The 24,828-nt window shown below is 38.0% G+C and overlaps 1 protein-coding gene across 3 annotated transcripts; it reads right to left on the reverse strand.

The window, feature by feature from the left end:
- Nucleotides 1–733: 733 nt before the first annotated feature.
- KERA (keratocan) lies at nucleotides 734–23,276 on the reverse strand. 3 transcript variants are annotated; one of them, XM_059886085.1, is made up of 4 exons: nucleotides 23,180–23,276; nucleotides 8,090–8,140; nucleotides 5,871–6,764; nucleotides 734–1,695 (listed from the first exon to the last, which is right to left on the reverse strand). In XM_059886085.1, the coding sequence occupies exons 3-4, from the start codon at nucleotides 6,754–6,756 to the stop codon at nucleotides 1,523–1,525; spliced, it is 1,059 nt and encodes a 352-aa protein (XP_059742068.1). In that variant the 5' UTR covers nucleotides 6,757–6,764; nucleotides 8,090–8,140; nucleotides 23,180–23,276; the 3' UTR covers nucleotides 734–1,522.
- Between the last annotated feature and the right edge of the window lie 1,552 nt (nucleotides 23,277–24,828).

The following is a 24,828-nucleotide window of genomic DNA, read 5'->3' on the forward strand; positions in this document are numbered from 1 at the left end:
CTCTCAACAAATTCTTTTTCCCCAGCCTAATGAGATCTGATTTCCTGTATTTTTATGACATAATTTATATGACATAATTTTCTTTATGTGCTTTGAAGCCTTCTAAAATTATTCTTTCTTAATGTCTTGCCTTCAGCCAGCATTAAAAACTGTTCAATGTATGTTCATTGTTTTTTCCTCCCACCCCTAAATAAACTTTGGTATGAAAATACAGGGGCAATACTGCACCTTATATTTTCTTTTTGGGAATTTACATAACAACATAACATATTGAGTTTCTGAGAAACCTTGGATTAAAATTACACATTGAACTTTCATTAAAGTAGTGGTTCACAAATGTATATGATCCTTTTTTCTAAGGAAATATATCATATTTATAGGATTTTTCAGAATAATGTCTGGAAAATTATATATAAATAAATGTATTAATCTGTATGGGATACTTATTATTAATAACATGTATTTAACATAGTCAGAAATATAGGAAAACTATACTTTGTTACTTAACAAAATTTTGTTTTGTTTTTTGACACATGAGAAACAGGTATTTCTAGTGATCAGAATATAATATTTTTCTTATGTTCATTGAATAAAAAAGGAAAATGGGAAATATATATTTTAATATATTCATGCTAGAAAAGTGGAAATAATTGTTATCATAAGACTTTTTATTAAAAATATATTCTTTATAAAACTTGTGAATAAGCCTCCTAAAATAAATATTTTACTTCTGTTTTGTTATAAAGCATTCATTATTTTTATTTAAAAAATCCAAAGAAACACTGGCAAATATAAGAACTGAAGGATTTGCAATTAAGTGGATTTCAAGTGTTAAAACACTAAAAGTCTCTCAGAAATGCATTAAAATATATGTAGGACTTTAACTGCAAGAGTACGCTATACTATACCTAAGCACAGCAGGTATAAGAAATAATAATGAACTAAAAATTCCTATTGCTTTGTTATTTAGTATTAAATAGCTAAAATTTTCTTGCTATAAAGTATTCGATGCATTTCATAACAATTCTTGAGCTAAATGTCAAAATGATACTTACAAAAGCTACTTAACAATATGAATCTATTTCTTTATAATTATGATAAAGAAATATCTCATTTTTTTCTTTTTCTCTAGAAATTTCTACCTCTTGTTAGATTGTTGTGTTGTCATGCTTATAGTATCTGCATAAGCAATTTTGAACATTTGCAAATAAATACATCGTTTTTATTCATAACAATGTATTTGCATTAATTGGCATTAGTAAGCTGTGAGAGAGACAAAAAGGAACTATCTTTGAGTTGATAAACTATCATGACTCTGTGTCCTGTTTTATTAAAGAAAAGCAGACTGTGCTATATATGGGGGAAAGCAACTTTGATTAGAAAAAATAAGTTGTAAAAATAAAAATAGTGGCCATATAAGCAATTAGAAAAGTGAATTTTATCTTACACCTATGAATGGTAACCAAATTTCATGTCAGAAATCTGAACTCATTAAATGAATTTTAGATTCTTGAAGACACATTTAAATAATGACAGCCTGAAGGAGCCTGAAGCAGGTCATTAAATCCATAGGGATTGGTGGTTTGATTTCATTTCCATCCAGACGGAGGTAGCGAAGATGAGGTCCGTAACTGAAGGAATCTTCCACAGGCAGTGTGGTAGGAGTTGAAGGACATATTACAGAAACATTCACATCTATGGAGACAAAAATAGTATGAATGAATGAACCAGAATCCAAGAGACTAAGGATGGGAAGACCAACATGCTATTAAACAGTCCTATGGAAGGCATAGTGGCTTGGTCTATGAAGGTGGCAGAGAGACATTCTTTTTGTCTAAGTTGGAAGTTATGGACAGAAAAAAATGTGCAATGTACATATACTAATGTCAGTCCATATTTTGCTATACTTAATACACAACACTAGAAAAGACATATAGTTAAGAACTGTGATGGAAACAAAGGAATATATGATGTATCACTTGTCTTCTTCCTTTGACAGGCCAGAAAAGGTGTGATTAGATTACTGTAGAGAGAGAAAGGTAGTATTGGGGCATCAAAGGTAGAAACAGTGGTTCAGAGCTGGTACTAAATTAATGGGTAGGTACATGGGCAGATGGATGAATAGATGGATGTTAAGGCAGAGAGTCAGTGTATTATTAGAAAAAGTGCTTGAAAGCTACCTTTAAAATGCAAACACAAACTAATCATGCATGATGACGTTTTTTCTTTTAAAGTACAATTAAAATAACTTTGTATACATGATACTTGCCGAAAACAACCTTGAATCTCCATATTTAAGTGTATTTAATTGGGAAAAAACATTTGCCAAGAATTGAATTACAAAAATTCAAGCCAGGAAATATCCTGTCAGCCTTTTCACATTGTTAGGATGTGAGAAATCGTGCACCTGCCTTGGATCAGAGCCCTTGGCAGCAGTGTCTATACTGAGATTTAGGAGCATTTAGCAGAGAAAGGTGTGTTAAACCAGCAAAATTCTGATGGGTGTGCTTAATAACTGATCTCAAATGAATCCTTATACTCCGTTTATCCCATTTTGCAATTGTGTTGAGCAAGAGATCTTCCCTTAGAAGATAAGACCCACCTAACTTTGGCAATGACCTTCCTTTTGTGTCCTGTGGGTGCACACTGACTCCTGTTGTATTGAAGGGTTTTATGCTTACTGCAGAGGTGCTTTGCTCTGATTGTATACCATTTTGTAAATGTAACTTGCTAAAAGTAATGACTTGCATTTTATAGCAGATTTGTGTTCCTCAAGGTATTTTTCTTCACATACATTATCACCTTATCGTGATGCAACCTTTACTGGGCAACATTCCCTACCCGGGTATTGCTTAAATAGTGACTCAGGTGGGTAAGGTCATGTGCATCAGGTATTTCATTAAGTACGTAGCTGAGTCCCACCCTTTTCCAACTGCACAGGGTCACTTTCCTACTGGGGAGATTATATCCTTTCTGATATGTTATCTCTTATCTTTATTACCCTTATTACCCATAACCCATGCATGTCTGAATAACTAGAATGTAAAAAACAAGTGTTCTAAATGTAATTATATTTTCATGAAATAATTGTAATGTTTCTGAGAGAGTACCAAGAAGCAACTTGTTTGAATAGGTAACATTATTGCCACATTTAAAGTCCCTACGGTATTCAGAAGAAATAAACATTTCTATCATTTTGGATAAACGTTTGCTGTCCTATAAACTCTTCATATAAAAGTTATGTCTCTGGGAAACCAATTTATTAACAACTAGAGTAGATTATGTGGTAAGAGAACTAAGTACTTTAGCAGTCACTATAACGCAGTGTGATATAATCATGAGCCAAGAACTCTTGCCAGGGAAATTCTTCTTTTCCATTTATTTTCTTGGAATATAGAAATGACTGTGCTTGATATCTACATTAAGAAATGAGTAAATCAATTTCTCTATGTTGACTTTGCAGCTGTGAAAATGATTTTTACCTCTGTTGCTAGAAATTTGTCTTAAGTCTTGTACTCTAGAGATGGAAGAAAACGTCCTATGATTATGCTGTTGGACTGAGAAAGATCACCGAAGGGAAACCTTGGATCCAGGCCCTGTCTATTATACTTACCCTTTGTCCTTGGCAAAATACCCTCAACTAGTTGAGCCTCAGTTTTTCTATCTTCAGAAATTCATAATAGCACACAGATTCCTTGAAGGGTTCATTTGTGCTTCTCAAAGTGTGGACCAGCAGTATCCGTACTACCTGAGAACTAAATCCTTAGACCCCACTCCAGACTTACTGGGTCAGAAAGACAGAGGCTGGAACCCAGAAGTCTTTTATAAGCCTTCCAGGTGATTCTGATGCACATTAAGGTGGAAGGCAGGAAAACAGAAAGACATGAGAAAACTTCGATGAAAAAAAGCACTCAGAGTAGAAGAACAGAGTCCTTCGCTCCTTCGGGTAACCTTGTACAGCTATGTAATTACCTTGCATGGGGGCCCAACCATGTGTTGGATTTTACTACCTCACTCCTGAACACTCTCATGCGCATAGACCCAGTTCAGGGGAATCCCCAATTCACAAACAGGGATCTATGTGGAATCCCTTTATAAATTGACTTCCTACCTCAAATGTCTATGGGACTTTTGTTGTCAGGTAAGGAATGCACCTGTAGAAGCATAGAACTTTTGTCAGGAAAAATTACATTTATTTAGGTTGATATTGGGCTTTCCAGGTGGGTCACATGATAAAGAATCCACCTGCAGTGCAGGAGACCAGGGTTCAGTCCCTGGGTCAGGAAGATACCCTAGGGAGGGGCATGGCAACCCACTCCAGTATTCTTTCCTGGAGAGTTCCATAGACAGAGGAGCCTGGTGGGCTACAGTCCATGGGGTCACAAAGAGTAGACATGACTGAGCAACTAACACACACACACACACACACACACACACACGCATGCACATACACAGGTTAATATTGGCTGCTGTACTATTTGGTTCAGTACAACAGATTCAGCTATTAAGATATTTTCCTGTTGCATCTTTTGCTTTAACTACAAGATTAAACAATGTGTCTCATCACCGTGGCAAAAAAAAATCACTGCTGTGGCAGCATCCTGCTCATAAGTTCCTGGATTTTATGCTCAAGTGTGCTGTTAGGAAATATATATATATATATATATGTGTGTGTGTGTGTGTGTGTGTGTGTATATATATGTATATATATCAAATAACTAAAGAATACACAGTGCAAAAATGGTCTGTTCTTACAAGTGTGATATTTATGTCATTATTTGCTTAAATAAAAGTTTAGTGAGTGATAAGCAGGCAGCACAACCTTCTGACAATTATCTGTGTTACTTTCCTACAAACCATCCAACTGATTCTCACTTTAAGAATGTATTTTATAAAGTTGTTCAGAAGCCCCCCCTCAAGATTATCTTCGGTAAGGGCCTGTTCGAGGATGGAGCATTCCTGGATACTTAACAGGCTGATAGCATAGCCTGTAGCTGGACCAAAACATTGTCCACTTCTACACCAGAGTCAGCCTGGTCTCAGGCATAATTGTGAAGATGCCAAGTTTGCCTTTAATGTCTCCAGCTTCTTCCCTTCATGGCATCTCCACCTCCAAGGCACACTGCACTCATCTCTCTCGTATCAAAGCTATTTTCAGGAAAGGAGTGGGTATTCTACCTTGTTGATTGCCATTAGACCTAAGGAATTGCCACCTTCCAGGGACATTTGTTTTGTTTTCAATTGAGCAAAACCTTAAGGTACAATATTGGTTCCCAATGCATGGTCCCTGAAACAGTAATCTCAGCATCTCTAGGATACTTGCTAGCTATGAAAAGTCTCAGGTCTCACCAGACCTACTAAATCAGAAACTCTGGAATGAGGCCACCCATCTACATACTCCAAAGTTGGAGAAACCCACTGATCTAAAGCAGAAACTTTAATTAGGGTGATTGTAGGCCTCAGCTCTCTGTAGTCTTTAAGACTGGGGTCCCTTCTTGATACCTCCTAAATCATGTTTCTTCTCTTACTATCCATGAGACTGTGCCTGGTACACTTTCTTCAGTAAGTCTGTCCACTGAGGCAGGAATATCAGAATCTACTCAGAGTAAAAGATAGAGACATTTAGTTTATCCAACAGGTAATATACCTCTGTAGATTACTAAAATCAACTTTTCAATCTAAGATTTTAACCTCTTGGATCATTGACACTGTGAATAGACAAAACTTGAAAATAATGCTTTAAAAAAATTTAAAAGTACAAGAGTTGGAATAAAACACCAACATTATTGAAACAACAACCACCACAAAAGAAGATATAGAGTAAACTTAATGAGTATCTTAGTCAACGACACACCCTGATGGTTACTTACTTCTAATTTTGTTGTGATCGAGATAAAGGTGCTGCAGATGAGCACTGATTTTGGGGACCTTTGTGAGTTGATTGTGAGACAGTTGAAGATCTAGAATTGATGATACATTAAAACCACTAGAAGGAAGGCCAGCATCAGATAATTTGTTGTGGTTGAGTCTCAGGAAGGCCACTTTAGGAATCACATTAAAATAATTTTCTGGTATTCCTTCAATGGAATTGTTGTCTAAAAACAGCTGCATTGTATTGGCTGGTAATCTTGGCGGCATATTCCTCAGGGCATTCTTAGCCATGTTTAGCTGCATGAGGTTCTTGAGTCCCTTAAAGGTGTCTCTCTGAAAGGCATTGTCTAGTAGCTTATTGTGCTGCAGGTCAAGAAGGGTCAGGTTCTCCAGATTGCTGAAAGTCCCTTGAGGAATTCTGGACACCTTGTTTCTAGCTAATTGTAATTGTTCTAAGCTTCTTGGCAATGGAGAAGGTACCTCCTCTAGCTCATTATCTTCCAGAAACAAGAAAAGCAGCTTCTTCAGTTGGCTCAGGGCTCCCTTTTCAATTCCATAGTTGGTTATTTTGTTCTTGTTTAGGTTTATCCATCTCAGCTGGGTGGCATTCTCGAATGGCTTCTCAGGAATGGTTTCTATCAGGTTATTTTCAAGATAAAGGTACCAGATCCTTGATGGTATAGCAGGGATTTCTTTGAGACCTCGGTTTTCACAGTACAAAGCAGTAGGGAAACTGGGGGGACAGAAACATTCCCTGGGGCAATCGAAATCATGCATTGTCCAGTCCTCTGGATCACTTGCCTCATAAACCTGTCTCACACTTCGAGTCCACACCGTATCTGTTACGAACACCACCCAGAGGATGAAGCAGATTGTGGATGCCATTATAGTATCTAGAGTAAGGGATACAGTAATTAGAGGTTTATAGAGTTTGACCTTTTGACAACTGCATGCACCAAAATGATAGGTAAACATAGCTTCTTTGGTGAGTGGGGAGGGAGGGAGGTAAAGACTTGACAGCTTTTGATGCATAGTTATCAATCATTACCCATCTATTTAGTGAGCACTATCTGCAAAGCATTTTCGAAAAGTGAAACTGACTCACCAACTTGTAACTTTCCAGTTTTAACACAATCACGATGAAAACCGCGTAAGAAAACGCAAATTTTAGGAACTCTAAGTGCTTTTCCATTTCAAGCTATTTAATACAAGGAACTTAACTGAAACCCAGAGTTGAACACACAAGTACAAAAAAGTGACCTTTTAATAACTCAAATTTAGAGTCTACATTGTTCCTAAGAAGTAGGCATATGCTTTTACTTTTGCTCCTAAATGAGCAGAACATCTGGATGAGATTTCCCAGGCTCTTTGGCCCTTGAACCAAAGAAATAGCGAGATCAAAGAACATTTTAGCAGTTTTTTTTCGTGAAGGAAGGTTTTAGGATTTGAAGAAAAGTATGTGATGAATCTCTTGCTCTGTTGCCCAACTTCTCAGGTAAGTTTTATTTTGGGGGTTTAGGAAAATATTTCTAATATTTTAATACAAGATCAAGCTGTTTAGCCAAGAAATTTGGATTATGAAACTCTCTCTAGACAGATATAGATTTAGACAGACACAGATATAATCACACTTACATAAGTGGCATTACTATGGTCAGTAAGAAAGAAAACAAAAGAACATGCTTAGGGTACAGGTGATCTCCATAGTTTCAGTATGGCTGCTAACAAGCATAGGTTAACACTTACTGATATGTGAGACATTTAAAAGACAGAAATCCTCCCAGCTGAATATCAGCAAGGCTATGGGAACAAAGAACTATCCTAATGTGAAAAATATGTGTGTGTGTGTGTGTGTGTGTGTATCTATATAACAGTAACATTCATTCTGACCAAGGTACATTTAGTTCAAATGCTTAGTAATGAAGACCAAATAAATTTTATTGATTCCTTAGGAAAAGATAAAATGAGCACCATTTAGAAATGCTGATCTTTTGATTTTGCCACTAAATCGAGGCAAGAGGAGAACTGCTTCCTCGAGCTGTCAAATTTCTTGTGATTGCGGAATGCTCCTCTGGTTATCCTCCAGACACATTAAAACATTATTTTTTTCAGAATAGGGATTTGCTTTAGTTATTGATGCTGTAACCCTGCCTCAGATGAATCATAACTTTGAATTCTTAACTTTAAGAGTTACGAAAATTGTAAAAAAAAAATTTACCTTGCTGTCCAGGAATGTATCGCTGAGTCCTGTGTCTGGAGCTGAAGTTTGCTAAAATCAGTTAAGGGAAAAAAAAAAAAAGAAAACTTTGACTAAGGGAATTTGTTTTTATTTTATGCTGTCAAGCCTCCTCTGAGGAAAAAATACAATCTCCTCTGACCGGTCACCATGAACACCTTTGATCTATTGTTTCCACTTTGACAGAGCCTCAGAACACTGCTTACCTCAGTTCTTGGATCTTCTTCTTCCCTTTCTATTGGTCACTGCTCATTCATAGTAATGGATTGACCCAGGCTCCACGGTTGTGTTTTTATAAATCCTCCCTAATATATATGCATCCATGGCTCCAGCTTTAACCCCTCCAACAACCACAGCACTTCAGTACCTACGCAGCCCAGCACAGAAAATTCTGACTTTAATCTCAAGAACCCATAACAAAAATTCAGTGCCATTTTCAAACTCTGAGTTCATAGTCCCAAAGATATGCAGTGATCTGGAGTAACAGCAAGAAACTAAAAGCAGTTTTAATTTCAAGTACAACAAAAAGGAGATTTAAAAGCATTTTTCTTTTTTTAATTGGATACAAAGAAATAAGGGCCAATGTCCTCTTTATATGGAAATCTTTTACTCATTTTTTCTTGTATAAAACAGTTGCTGAAATTCTATTTAGATATATTGATTTTGATAATGGAAGGAGAGATAGAAAATATATTTGAGAAATTAAAAAATGAAATCTGGAAAGCTCTCCCTGATGTTGGCACTAAATATACTGTTATGCTTTGTTTTACAGAAATAATTCTTCTGTCTCTATTTCATATTGGGAGCTTTATTGCAAATAACTATTAAAATTAGATTTTCTTTTCTCTTTATAACAGATGCTTTGCATCTAGGGCATTATAGGACCTTATGTTGCACTCTTTTGTTTCTTTAGCACATAAGTTTAGGATAATGTTTCTTCTAGTTTTTGCATTTGAGGGAAAAAAAATGCCTCTTAAGGAAAGACAAAATGTTTTGAAAATCTCATTTTCAGATGTTATCCTATTGATTGATTATAATCATTGTGTTTTCTAAATCTATCTCATTCTGGGAAAAGAAATATGTGCAGATAAGACTCATTTGACACTAGTCACTCAAGTATTATCAGAGAGGGAACACAGTGAAGAGCAGAGAGCACTGGACTCACAAAACTTTTTCTGAACCACTTACTTCCTTTCTCTTAAACACAGTCTTGTCAGCTACAACACAGGGCTGGACCCCCTCACAAGTTTGTTGTAAAGGATAGGAAACATTAGCCTTTTTGTAGCATAAACTCTACACTCTCAAATGGAAAATACCCTTCAATTTAAGGGCTTTTATAGCCCAAGATCTAAATCAGACATGATCTCTTGGTAGCCCAACAGGCACATTTATATCTTAAGGGAAAAAATTAAGGGTTATTTGCTTTTCTCACAGGGCTTCCCTTGTGGCTCAGCTGATAAAGAATCCACCTGCAGTGCGGGATACCTGGATGCTATCCCTGGGTTGGGAAGATACCCTGGAGTGGGGAAAGGCTACCCACTCCCGTATTCTGGCCTGGAGAATTCCATGGACTGTATAGTCCTTGGGTTCACAAAGAGTCCGACACAACTTTTTCTCACAACAGTGATCTCCTCTCTTTACTGTGTTTTTCCTTTCTTCTTTCTTCTTTTTGTAAACCCTCATGACATAAACAACAGATAGTCTCTAAACTGCATGACCCCCTTCAGCTACTCTCTTATTTAATTTTCTTTTTTAGCCAACCTTATTTCAGTCACTTCTTAATTCTATCACAAAAATGTTGCTACATGTCCATCGTAGGAAAATTAGAGTCGTACATTGGCTGCCTCTAATCTCCATTTCTAGTCACCATCCCATCCACAATTTGGCCACCAAAACAGAGTTTCTAACCCCTCCTTTTCCCTCACATTGCTCTGACGAAAAAAAAAAAAAAAAAAAGAACAGCAATGATCTTCGTATTTACTAATCTACTGACATCTTTTAGTTTTAGCCTACTTGACTTGTGACTTCTAGCAATGCCGACCCACCCCTTTAATGAAATGTTTCTCTCCAAATTACTCCTCTTCTTTCCTTGGGACTTCTCTTTATCTGTATTCTGAAGCTCTGTGTTTCCTGTATCATTTTTTTAAAAAAAGATATTTCTAGCATTTAAAGCTTTTTAGAGTCTAAGATCTCAAAAATTTTAAACAATTCCAAAGTTTTAACCATTCCCTCCATTATGATGACTCCTGAGGCTCTTTCTTCACTCCAGCCTCTGGAAGAAAACCTGAACTCCAGTGTGTGTATCCATACACTATTTAGACATCTGTTGCAGGTCTCACAGCCCTGTATCTTTTACTGCTCTTGTCACTTTATACTTTTGAGTGACACTATCAGCTTATTCAGTCTCCTAAACTAGAAATCTGGAAATCATTCTCAACTCTTCCTTCTTATTTTGTGAGCGTGTGATAACATTTGAAGGACCCTGGGAGACGTGATATAAATAAAAAGCATCATCAGCAATGCTTGCCGATGCTTGGTATCATTGTTTCCAGACCAAAACATAGGGTGTTTGCCACCATTAGTGTGATCTCTGTCTGCCTATGTCTTGGTTTTTTCCCATAACAATTCAATCTACCTTTCTTGGATTGCTGATTCTTGGAGGATGATTTTAACTCTTCATTAGAACTACTTATGTGGAAGTTCAGTAAATTAAATGAAAATAATGGTAAGACTATCTGAATCAAGCTACTTGATACAAGAATTAATGAAAGACTCTGCTGAGTCATACCTCATTCTAGTAAGAGGAGAAAAGAAGTCTAGTGTTTAATGATGAGGCTTTGGTATTGTCTTTCTAATGAGAGACTCAGTTCAGTTCAGTCGCTCAGTCATCTTCAACTCTTTGCGACCCCATGCACTGCAGCACACAAGGCTTCCCTGTCCAACACCAACTCTCGGTTTACTCATGTCCACCAAGTCGGTGATGCCATCCAACCATCTCATCCTCTGTTGTCCCCTTCTCCTCCTGCCTTCAATCTTTCCCAGCATCAGGTCTTTTCCAATGAGTCGATTCTTCACATCAGGTGGCCAAAATATTGAAGTTTCAGCTTCAGCATCAATCCTTCCAATGAAAATGCAGGACTAATTTCCTTTAGGATGGACTAGTTGGATCTTCTTGCAGTCCAAGGGACTCTCATGAGTCTTCTCCAACACCACAGTTCAAAAGCATCAATTCTTTGGAGCTCAGCTTTCTTTATACTCCAACTCTCACATCCATACATGACTACTGGAAAAACCATAGCTTTGACTAGACAGACCTTTGTTGGCAAAGTGTCTCTGCTTTTTAATATTCTGTCTAGGCTGGTCATAACTTTTCTTCCAAGAAGCCAGCATCTTTTAATTTCATGGCTGCAGTCACCATCTGCAGTGATTTTGGAGCCCAAGAAAATAAAGCCTGTCACTGTTTCCCACTGTTTCCCCATCTATTTGCCATGAACTGATGGGACCCAATGCCACGATCTTTGTTTTCTGAATGTTGAGTTTTGAGCCAACTTTTTCACTCTCCTCTTTCACTTTCATCAAGAGGTTCTTTAGTTCTTCGTTTTCTGCCATAAGTGTGGTGTCAACTGCATATCTGAGGTTATTGATATTTCTCCCAGCAATCTTGATTCCAGCTTGCGCTTCATTCAGTCCAGCATTTCTCATGATGTACTCTGTAACAAAGGTCAGTCTAGTCAAGGCTATGATTTTTCTAGTGGTCATGTATGGATTTGAGAGTTGGACTGTGAAGAAAGCTGAGCACCGAAGAATTGATGCTTTGGAACTGTGGTGTTGGAGAAGACTCTTGAGAGTCCCTTGGACTGCAAGGAGATCCAACCAGTCCATTCTAAAGGAGATCAGTCCTGGGTGTTCATTGGAAGGACTGATGTTGAAGCTGAAACTCCAGTACTTTGGCCACCTGATGCGAAGAGCTGACTCATTGGAAAAGATCCTGATGCTGGGAAAGATTTGAGGGCAGGAGGAGAAGGGGGTGCCAAAGGATGAGATGGTTGGATGGCATCACCGACTCAATGGCCATGTGGTTGGGTAAACTCTGGGATTTGGTGATGGACAGGGAGGCCTGGCGTGCTGTGGTTCATGGGGTTGCAAAGAGTAAGACACGACTGAGCCACTGAACGGAACTCTGCGTGTAAGTTAAATAAGCAAGGTGACAATATACAGCCTTGATGTACTCTTTTTCTTATTTGGAACCACTCTGTTGTTCCATGTCCAGTTCTAACAGTTGCTTCTTGACCTGCATACAGGTTTCTCAGGAGGCAGGTCAGTTGGTCTGGTATTCCCATCTCTTTCAAAATTTTCCACAGTATGTTGTGATCCACACAGTCAAAGGCTTTGGCATAGTCAATAAAGCAGAAGTAGATGTTTTTCTGGAACTCTTGCTTTTTCAATGATCCATCAGATGTTGGTAATTTGATCTCTGGTTCCTCTGCCTTTTCTAAATCCAGCTTGAACATCTGCAGGTTCATGGTTCATGTACCATTGAAGTCTGGCTTGGAGAATTTTGAGCATTACTTTGCTAGAGCATGAGATGAGTGCAATTGTACAGTAGTTCGAACATTTTTGGCATTGCCTTTCTTTTGAATTGGAATGAAAACTGACCTTTTCCAGTCCTGTAGTAACTGCTGAGTTTTCCAAATTTGCTGGCATATTGAGTGCAGCACTTTCACAGCATCATCTTTTAGGATTTGAAATAGCTCAACTGGAATTCCATCACCTCCACTAGCTTTGTTCATAGTGGTGCTTCCACAGGCCCACTTGACTTCTCATTCCAGGATGTCTGGCTCTAGGTGAGTGATCACATCATCAGACTATTATTGTCCAAAGTCCATGGGACTTGGGACATGGTAGGATTCCAATAACTATTTACCAAATTAGTAAATGAACAAACAAATGCATAAGGCACCTGTGTCATTTTGATGACTGATTTTTTTTTATCAATATAACTATGTATATTGAAACATATTGATGAGCCTTTGAAATATGGTAAAAAAAAAAAAAAAAAGAGTGACTTAGAGTTTTCCTGTTGCATCTTACTAGTTGTTTGAGCTGGCACCGGCTATTTAACCATCACAAGCGTAAGTCTACTCTTTAAAGCACCTGCTCTGACTACTATGAAGGATCATTTGAAAATCAAAGAAGATAATGAACGTGAACAGTTGGCCTAGAAATTTCTTTCAGCAGAGTGTATGATGGTTGGCATATACTCTTGACTACCTAGGTTGGCATACACTCTTGAGTACCTAGGTTGGCATACACTGTTGTCTAGGACTTGACCTACCTGAGAGAAATCCTAGAAACCTGAGATGACATTAAAGTCTTGTTGATTTAACTGCTTTTCCTTTTGTTATCACATTTCAATGTTTTCTATTTGCTTCTCTTGCTTCTCCTTCTCATTAATAAATAACAATAATAATAATGATAAAAAGATACTTTGCTAAACTCTCTTAGACAAGGGAATTAGTCTTGTTGCATTCCTAAAGATCATTGACATTTAAATAAAGAAGGCAGGGACTTCCCTGGTGATCCAGTGGTTAAGACTTCACCCTTCAGTGCAGGGGATGTGGGTTTGATCCCTAGTCAGGAAGCTAAAATCCCACATACCTCACGGCCAAAAAAAACAACCAAAGCATGAAACAGAAACAACGTTGTATCAAATTCAATAAAGACTTGGTCCACATGAGAAAAAAAAAATGTTAAAAACAAAGGCAATACATGAGGTTATAAAAGACACAAAAGTCTAATAGAATTTCAAATTTGTTGGTATATGTATCTGATGTGTCTATTTTAGCAAAAGTTGAACTATTAGGTACTCTTAGTGAAGTCGCTCAGTCGTGTCCAACTTTTTGCGACCCCATGGCTCCCTACCAGGCTCCTCTGTCCATTGGATTTTCCAGGCAATAGTCCTGGAGTGGATTGCCATTTCCTTCTCCAGGGGGTCTTCCCAACCCAGGGATTGAACCCAGGTCTTCCGCATTGTAGACAGACGCTTTACCGTCTGAGCCACCAGGGAAGTTATTAGGTACTCTTAGGACCTATTTAAGTCCAGTTGATGGAATGTTTGGTAAGAGACATAATTTTCTCTTCATTGATCAATTTTTAGGCTATTAAACTAAATTCTGTAAAATAATTTTAAAATATAAAAGGGATCTGCTGACATATAAAGCTGACACACACATATATACATGTATATTTTTTTCAAATAATACATTTAAAATATAGTAACAACATTTAAAAGGTCAAAATTACTACGAAGCTGATCATGAACCGAGCAGTTCTCTATTCCGCACTTCAGTCCCTCTCCCAAGAGGCCATTATTTTCAACTTTATTATGGGTTTCTTTTAATACTTACTTTAATATTCTTGCTTGTACTTTTTGTTTAACTTATCCATTTTAAACATCAATTATTTTCTTATTAGATAAACATTTAGTACATTTTCTTAGTCCTACGCTTACCCCACCTGCCATCATGATTCCTTTCAATAATTCCTAATGTATGTATAGCACAAACTTAGATTAAATATTTGCTGCATATGTTATTACACAATATAAATATTGTTCCTGCTGAAAAAATAATGCAAAATTACTTTAATTTCTTTATTGCGCTGCACTTATTTGCCATGCACCCATGCATGCATACTAAGTCAGTTCAGTTATACCCAGCTCTGCGACGCCACGGACTGTAGCCCACCAGGCTCCTCTGTCCATGGGGTTCTCCAGGCAATTGGAGTGGGTTGCCATTTCCTTCTCCAGAGGATCTTCCCCATGCAGGGATCCTCTCTTAAGTCTCCTACATTGGCAGGCAGGTTCTTTACCACTAGCACCACCTGGGAAGTCCTTATTTTTTATTTGCTATATATGTATGTATATTTATAATGTTCTCTATACATTCAAAGGGCTTTCCTGGTGGCTCAGTGGTAAAGAACCCACCTGCCAATGCAGGAGACATGGGTTCAAGCCTTAGGTCAGGGAGATCTCTTGGAGAAGGAAATGGTAATCCACTCCAGTATTTTTACCAGGGAAATCCCATAACAGAGAAGCTGGAGAGCTAAAGTCCACGGGGTTGCAAAAGAGTTATACATGACTTAGAGACTAAACAATGATACATGTAAAACTATTTCAATAATACTTTCCAAAACCAAATTATAAAACCACTTTGGAAGTTTTTTGCACCCAAAGGGTTGGGGGGTAACAGTGTGCTGGTTAAATCAGATCTGCTTGGATTTAAATAAATCTCTCTTGTTTACTAGTTATAAAAAATTGAACAGCTATTTGTCTTTGCCTTGGTCTTCTCATCTGTAAATTTTGGATAATAATAATAATGTAAATAATCATAGTACAAATACCCCCTCATAGGGTTGTTATGAAAATCGAAAGACCTACTGTTTTTAAAGCATTTAGAACATGGTAAATGTATTCATAAATAAAATCAGAAATACTAAGTTCACTTTTTTCCTGCTGGGAGATATTTCTCCTGGAATACCATATCTTCCTACTTTAACCTAGTTTGCTTTCTGTTGTAAACCAACCTGAGCAAATATGGCAAATACTATTTTTTAGGTTATTTATGGCACATTTCAGTGGTCTCATGGTTAATGAGGGCTATAGGAGTCTTCCACTACAACCTACAAAGAGGTGTTCAGTTTAATGAAGATAAGTTCAGTTCAATTGTGTCTTACATAAAGGCTTTTATTTTGCACCAAACATCTTTAAAATTCATGAAATGAGTCTCCATTATAAGATATGTTCAAATGTTAACTAAGTTAACCTGTGTCAAAACTAATGCCCATCAGGCTCCTCAAATCATGGAATTCTCCAGACAAGAAAACTGGAGTACGTAGCCATTCCCTTCTCCGGGAGATCTGACCAACCCAGGGATCAAACCCGGGTCTCCTGCATTGCAGGCAGATTCTTTTTACTATCTTAGCCACCAGGGAAGTCCAAGCTAACCTGTGACAAATTAATGCAAATTCAATATCTTGTAATAACCTATAGTGATAACCTATAATGGAAAATAATCTGAAAAAGAACAGATACATGTATATATGTATAACTGAATCACTTTGCTGTACTTCTGAAAGTAATACAACACTGTAAATCAAAAATATTGAAGGAAAAAAAAAGAAAACTAACACCAAAATCAGCTGTCTCTGCCAAAGTGCAGTCTTTTAAAGTACATTTATGAATAAGAAATAGATGGAACCACGTCTCATGTCTCCTGATTAGCAGGTGGGTTCTTTACCACTAGCGTCACCTGGGAAATCCTTTTGGATAACAGAATTCTTGTTCTCTGAGCTAGTGAGACTGTCACGGTCCTGTAATTCCTTCATCCATCTCCTGGGTTAGATCCTTTGTTACTTTCTGAATAGTGTGTTCTGTTCTTTTCGTGGTTAACTTCAGAACATTGAGGGAACACGGTCTCTGATCGCTTTTTTGTGCACCTGAGTTATTTCTCTCTCGCTCTCTTTGTGTGTGTGTGTGTGTGTGAACTCACATTTATAAATGTATTTACTCAGTTCCCCACCTCCCCACCCCACCTTCCACCCCACCCCCACCTCCCCATCCCCACCCCACACCCCCAGTTAACTGGTATTTTGACTAGATGCAATTTTAATTTGAAATAATGTTCCTTACAAATTTTGAGGCTACTCAAGAAAACAATTTTCTTGTTGCTTCTGGAGTTGAAATGGAAGAGGTTGATAAAATTGTAATTTTCAGTCTTCAGAATGTGACTTTTTTTTTTTCTTTCAACTTTTGAGATTTTCCTTTCATTTTCAGTTTCTGAACTTCTACAACTTCACAGCTCATTCACTGTTACTCAGGGAGCCCGTTCAATCTGGAAATTCACATTCATATGGTCCATCAGTTTTTTTCCTATTTTCTCTTTTTGTGAGTCTTAGATAGTGCACTTTCTGGTTACATTGTCTAAATCTTTGATTTTTGTTGTTGTTGTTCAGTTGCTAAATCATGTCTGACTCTTTGTGACCCCATGGACTGCAGCACTCCAGACTTCCCTGTCCTCCACTATCTCTGAGAATTGTTTCAAGTCCATGTCCACTGAGTTGCTGATGTCATCCAACCATCTCATCCTCTGTTGCCCTCTTTTCCTTTTGCCTTCAGTCTTTCCCCGCATCAGGGTCTTTTCCTAATGGATTGGCTCTTTGTAGCAGCTGGCCAAAGTACCGGAGCTTCAAATGTAATAATCTTATTAGAAGATGGATGAAAATCAATAGCATTTGTCAGCTAATGCTCAGGTATTTTGTCTATGTCTCTCTTTTACCATCTTTAATCTCTTCTATTAATATTTCCATTTTCTAAAAGTTTTTATGCTTTCTAACAGAGTTTTTGCTTCTTTAAAATTTCTATATCATATGCCATGTATTTACTTTGGAAATTTTTTATCTGGTTGTTCCCTTCCTAAAGCATTCTTTTCTCTTCTGTGCTTAACTATCTTATCTTGTTCAAAACAAAATTTAAAACTACAAGGTTTTGATAGCATTGTTAATTTTTTTTTGCTCCCTCTAAGAATTTTATTTCCCTTGATATCTTTTTATTTCTTATCTTGACCTATAGCAGTATTTCATATTGGAAATGTCCCCGACATATCTGATGGTGCTTTGCTGAATTGATACTTGAGAGGAGGCACTAATAATCTTATTAGAATATCTATGAGAATCAATAACATTTTCAGCTAATGCTCAGGTATTCTGTCTCTCTCTCCCTTTTATATATACCACACACATGTTGGGAATAAATTGAAAAAGTCAATGCTCATTTTTAGTGTGCTTTTCATAACTTTGATTTTTATTAATACTGCTAATATGCATTTTTTCAGTTGTGAATAGATAGCAAATAACTTTCCATGTATAGTTTAACTTTTGTATATGAAGCATCCTGAGGCTATGCTATCCAAAATTTATCTGAAACTAGTAGCAAACTCTGTCACTTATAAGCTATTTATGTTGTGATTCAACTTTGAGATTTATGACTCTCTCTGGTGCTAAGTTCTTCCAAGACTCTACAAGAAGACTTAAAAACCTAATTTATAAAACAAAAATAAAAGTTTCTCTGTGATTCTTGGGTGAGCTGTTACCAACTATCCAGAACCACTCAGTTCTAGAATTGTCCACCTCCAGCTGCTCTGTTCCTACAATGTTCCACCTTAGCACTTTTGACCTTCAGAGGATACTAAGATAACAGGAAGTGAGCAACTTGAAAGACAATTCATTTAAAGCTCACCTCCAAAGCATTTTGGAAGAGATCTCTTACAAGAAAGCATTTCATCAGAATAGTGAGAGCTATACTCATTAATGTCTCCAGCATGTTGCTCCTGCTGCTGCTGCTGCTAAGTTGCTTCAGTCGTGTTTGACTCTGTGCGACCCCATAGACTGCAGCCCACAAGGCTCCCCCGTCCCTGGGATTCTCCAGGCAAGAACACTGGAGTGGGTTGCCATTTCCTTCTCCAATGCATGAAAGTGAAAAGTGAAAGGGAAGTCGCTCAGTCGTGTCCGACTCTTAGCGACCCCATGGACTGCAGCCTACCAGGCTCCTCCATCCATGGGATTTTCCAGGCAAGAGTACTGGAGTGGGGTGCCATTGCCTTCTCCGCCAGCATGTTGAGGAGATCAATTGAGTCATAGGTATTCTTGTTCTCTTTAGCTTATCAAACTGCCCTTTTAGGGCATCCCAATCAGACCTATACTGTTGCAGCATCATACTCTTAATTGGTTCCTGCCTGTCATATGATGTCAATTACAATTATATTTATATCCTTCTCAATCAGCTGGTCATAGAGAAAGCCCCTGTGAGGTCATAAGTGGGACTGACGGGAAGAGATGGCAAGGTCCCGCCACAAGATTAGGACCTGTTTGGCCCCATTTTCCTTTATATCATGTATTTGCTGAATCAGCACTACAGAACAATTCAGCTTAAGCTAGAGAGATCAGATAATACTAGATTTATGAGTAGTTAACATCAAATTATTGTTTTCCCTTCCCTTCAGAAGAGACTATTGCTCTTAAAAGATTAATAATTACTTGCTAAATATAAGCATATCCTTGCTTTGGAAATCTAGGAGGTTAATTTTCTTATTAAGCCTTACCACACACTACGTATAGCAACCTGACCTGCTGTACACCATTTAAACATCATTTGATTTGATGAGGATAGTAAGCAGGATCACTGTGACCTCAATTGTCTGGAGAGCCTTATCTTGTCATGGGACAAACTCAAATCTTACAGGTTTTCAGCACCAGACTCACATGCAGTAACATGTGGCCTCCAAAATTTAAAGAGACTGTTCGTGTTCCTAGTGCTCACGAGGACATAGTGCAAACTGTCCTCCCTCTAGAGAGATAGCTCAGCATTCCTTAGACCTCTTCACCTTTATAATAAATCAACCTATCTTCTTCCATTATATTTGTCTCCAATGCTCCGGCATTCACAGGTCTAATTAATGTATCTAGCTAATAAAGTTTACCCTCTAGGTTGTATCACATAGTGTTCTGTGAGATGGTATTTCTGCAGACTATAATTCAGTACTAAGCCAAGGAGTTAACATAATCCAGAAACAGTATGGCAAAATTATATTACTGTTCCTGCCTGGTGAAAAAAAAACAGACTGCTTCTAGTAATTTTGTTTATTGGAAAAGAGGAGAAAGACATTATTCAGATCAGTTGCTTTATACAAAGTACTAAGAACTATAATGATTTGGACCCCATATGGAACAGCAGTTGCAACAGAAGTTGCCATCTAATTAAACTTTGGAAAATCCATTTTTATCTTCTCAAACTATCCTTCCACTACTAAACACAAATGAAAATCTGCTAAGAATCATTAACCCTGCACTTTTAAGTCATTAAAGATGGCACTGATATTTCTGATTTTCATTGAAGCATCACAGTTATTAACTTAATGTTTTTGTAGAAGACTCTGCAGTTTTCAACTTGGTATTTCCAATCAGAATGCTCCTTTTTAATGGGTTACAGATGAATGTGAGAAATCCTTCACTTTTTGAGTTCCTCTATTCCAGCTCTATAAGAACTGGGGGAAAAATATGGGGAGCATATGGGCTGGATAAGGGTAGATTTTCCATTTGTCATTTTAACATCAAAAAACCCTCCATAGAGGATTGCAAAAGTGTCCTGTGTCCCTGGGGATTAGTTGTATTTCAAAACCATGGTGTCTTCCACAGGGCATGTGTGCGTGTGTGCATACTCAGTTGCTAAGTCATGTTCGACTCTTTGAGACCCCATGGACTATAGCCTGCAAGGCCCCTCTGACCAGAATATTCTCCAGGAAAGAATACTGGAGTGGGTTTCCATTTCCTCCTTCAGGGGATCTTCCCAACCCAGGGGTTAAACCTGAGTATCCTGCATATCCTGTGTTGGAAGGCAGATTCTTTACACTGAGCTACCTGAGACACTCTCCATGGGGCACAGTTACATTGTAATGACCTCTGGTTCTTTAAGGGGAATACTAGGTTAAGAAAAAAATAGTTGGGATCTTCCCTGGTGTTCCAGTGGTTAAGACCCTGCACTCCCAATGCAGGGGGCCTGGATTCACTCCCTAGTTGGGGTACTAGATGCTAAGTGCCACATCTAAGAATTCACGTGCTGGAACTAAAGATCTTGTGTGCCGCAACTAAGACCTGGTGCAGACAAATCAATCAATAAAAAGAAATATTAAAAAAAAAAACACAGGAGCACACACTTGAAATATCGGTGCAAAGTACTTACAGTACTTATTTAAGACAAGACGCCTTCTCGTGAGACTTCCCTGGTAGCTCAGATGATAAAGAACCCATCTGCAATGCAGAAGACACCAGTGTGATCCCTGGGTGGAGAAATCCCCTGTAGAAGGGAATGGATTCTGGTAGCTCTAGATCCATGATTTAACTAAGCTTTAAAAATTCAATGGAGGGCAGAAATTCCATATTATATGTCATAATGGCTTACCCAAGCCTCTGAATAATGGTTCTGTGGGTTTTCTTTTTTCTTTTTCTTTTTTAACACCAAAAATGTTTTGTATTGAGGTGTTGTATGTTAGTCACTCAGTCATGCCCAACTCTTTGTGACCCCATGGACTATAGCCCGCCAGGCTCCTTTATCCGTGGGATTTCCCAGGCAAGAGTACTAGAGTGGCTTGCCATTTCCTTCTCCATTGTATTGGGGTATAGCCAATTAAAAACATTGTTATAATTTCAGGTGAACAGTGAAGGGACTCAGCCATGCATTACACTTCACAAATCAAATAGCTCCACAGAGGACTTCATGTCTCTTTCATTTCTGAAAATCTAAATTTCAACTGACTATTAAGTTCTTTTTGGATCAGACATTCTGACTTTGTACTTTGTATTTCTGATCCTGATATTTATTAATGAAAAATGTGTTTATTTTACTCATTGGTAGTTAAATGACACTACATTATCTCTTCCACACCAAATTTACCCTTCCTCACTAACATCATGCAATCAATTTTCATTGCTATGCTTTCCACCATCAACCCACGGGCATCACTAAAATCTTCTAAAGACCCTGGTATTTCCCTCTCTAGTATATGTCTTGATGAAAATGAATGGGTGGATTCTTCATGATGAAAATCCATTTTAACATATAAGAATTCCACTTTGTGAAAATTTTGATTTTGTGCTTCTACACTATACCAAGGAATCAATTTTACTCAACATATGCTTCCACTGAGTTCCATTTTGTGGTAAATGTTTCCGCAAACTAACAGACCCCCAGGTGCTTAAACTATGTTAATGAATCCAGGCTCTAAAAGTACACTCATATCGCTAAATTCAGCTTGATCTAATATTATCATTTCTCCTTGGTTGAGTACCCTCAGAATCTATTCATCTTTTCGAATGTTTAGTCAATATTAGGCAATTCCTGTGGTTCATTTAGAATAGTATTTCCATCCCAAGATTACACTTTCTAATTGATACCCTGTTGTTCTCAGAGGTGGGAATCAGATATAGGCCAAGGGGAATGGGGCATGGAAAGAATGAAATCCCTCTTAAAAGTTATTCCTTTGAGTTGAAGAAGTAACAGCATCTTCTAAAAGGAAGGAATTGCTTTACAGATCAAGGAGTGTGGGGTTCTTTCAGCAAACAAAGGAAGTTCAGTGGGGCTGAGAATCCCAAGCAGTCATTTTCATCTGTATCTCATTCTCTAATCCCCGTGCCAATTCTTGGGCAGCCTTGTTTCCAGATCAGTGTTCTAACTCTTTATAAAAAGGCAAGATGAACAGTGCATTAATTCTAATTCAGAATGCATTTGTTGGTTTTTCCTTTTTTTTAAAAATATATTAGTCCTCTCATCCTCCAATGGAAAGAAATCATTAAAAAGTAATTTTATAAAGCCCCTGTATTTCAGCTGAGAATTTTGGGAGTTGAGCTTGCAATTTGTCTCTTGTCCAGTGATTTCATGGGTCTTTAGAAGCAGCCATTTTACCCTTCCTGTTTCATGTCCTTCATACTTTCCTATGACGTTAACTATATGTGTGTTTTTTTTAATTGGAGTGTAATTGCTTTACAATTGTGTTAGTTTCTGCTGTACAAGGAAGTGAATTGGCTGTATGTATACGTATATCCCCTCTCTCTTGGACCTTCCTTGCCACCATCCCATCCATCTAGGTCATCACAGAACACCAAGCTGAGCTCCCGGCACTTTACAGCAGATTCCCACTGGCTATCTGTTTGCAGATGGTAATGTATATATGTCAACGTCAGTCTCCCAGTTCACCCCACCGCCTTCCCTCCCCCGCCCAGCCATGTCCACGTCTGTTCTCTACGTCCGTTTTTGCATAGCAAAAAAACCATAAATGGGATGAACAGACAGCCTTCAGGATGGGAGCAAATATTTACAAATAAAGCAACTGACAATGGATTAATCTCCAAAATATAAAAGCAGTTCATGCAGCTCAATATCAAAAAACCAAAGCCCCATCAAAAAATGGACAGAAGACCTAAACAGACATTTCTCCAAAGCTATGTGTTTTTTCAAATCCTTACCCTCAGGTGCGGAGAAGGTAATGGCACTCCACTCCAGTACTCTTGCCTGGAAAATCCCATGGACCGAGGAGCCTGGTGAGCTGCAGTCCGTGGGGTCGCTAAGAGTCGGACACGACTAAGCAACTTCACTTTCACTTTTCACTTTCGTGCATTGGAGAAGGAAATGGCAACCCACTCCAGTGTTCTTGCCTGGAGAATCCCAGGGACGGGGGAGCCTGGTGGGCTGCCATCTATGGGGTTGCACAGAGTCAGACACGACTGAAGCGACTTAGCAGCAGCAGCACCCTCAGGTGATGTGTCATTTTCAGTAACTATACAGGGGATATATCCCATTTTTGCAGGTCACTCTCCTCCAGATAAAAAAGTAACAATCTTTTACCCGGGAATATAATTGCATGATTAAAACCATGCACAATACTAGACATTTTTCTGCATAGGAACCTTCTCCATGACTGTCCCTTGCTTACTCTAGGACTCCATCTTCATAGGTTCCCCAAACCTGCATCCACAAGCTCTCTGCTGTAGTCTTATCCAGATTTTTGCAGTTTTCTGAATTTACTATTACATCTTCTCTCTAAGCTTTGCTCATGACACCTCCTGAACCAGAAATCCCCATACCACCCATCTATATGTAGAACACACATTCAAATACAGCATCACTTCCTCTATGAAGGCATTCAGTATTTCCTATGCCACACCTTTAGAAATAAGTACATGCTCCTGCGAGAAACTAGTTACCCACTGTAGACTCAATCCCAGTCAAAACAATTTGTGGTTGTTCCTCTCCCTGTCTTTTAGCCTCCACGTTTCTCGATGACAGGCAGTTCCTTTTCTACCTTTTTCCCCCATTGACTAACTTCATTGTGCCGGTATATCGTAGGTGTTCCATGGATGCTTGTGTGATGAGGAAGAGAAATTAAATTTGGCCAATCGTTCTTATAGACTTTTTAGTCCAATTTACACTCCCTAATAAAATAATTTTCAGCTACCAGTCCCCTTGAATTTTAAGCATTTAATTCTTAACTTTTCTCTCCATTGGTTAAAAATATTTAATAATATAAATAATTAGCATATTTATCATTTATCTCAATAGGAATTTCAGTTCTACTGAGTATAACTACTCTCTGGGATTGAATGTTCCAATTAATTTCTCCCCTATGTATACACTTTTCCTTGTTTTCCTTTTTTTACTAAATGCTTTCAGCATATAGTAAAATTTTTAGGACAAAAATTACTTATGAAAATGAACTTTTTGTATTTTCCTCAGATTTTAAAATATATTAAAGTAAAATAGTTTCAAATAAAAATATTGCTGTAGTGGTTTCTTCACTGGGAGGTAAATTATATTTGTGCGTGCCTGCCAAGTGGCTTCAGTCATGTCCAACTCTTTTGCGACCCCATGGACTGTAGCCCGCCAGGCTCCTCTGTCCATGGGATTCTCCAGGCAAGAATACTGGAGTGGGCTGTCTTGCCCCCCTCCAGGGGATCTTCCCAATCCAGGGATTAGACTCAAGTCTTTTATTGTTTCCTGCATTGGCAGGCAGATTCTTTACCGCTAGCTCCACCAGGGAAGGCCAAAGTACATTTGTAAGGATAGCTAAAGATAATATATAATTATTAGATGCTAAACACTGATTTCAACCTTACAC

The sequence above is a fragment of the Bos taurus genome, chromosome 5, assembly GCF_002263795.3.
Source record: "Bos taurus isolate L1 Dominette 01449 registration number 42190680 breed Hereford chromosome 5, ARS-UCD2.0, whole genome shotgun sequence".
NCBI lineage: Eukaryota > Metazoa > Chordata > Mammalia > Artiodactyla > Bovidae > Bos > Bos taurus.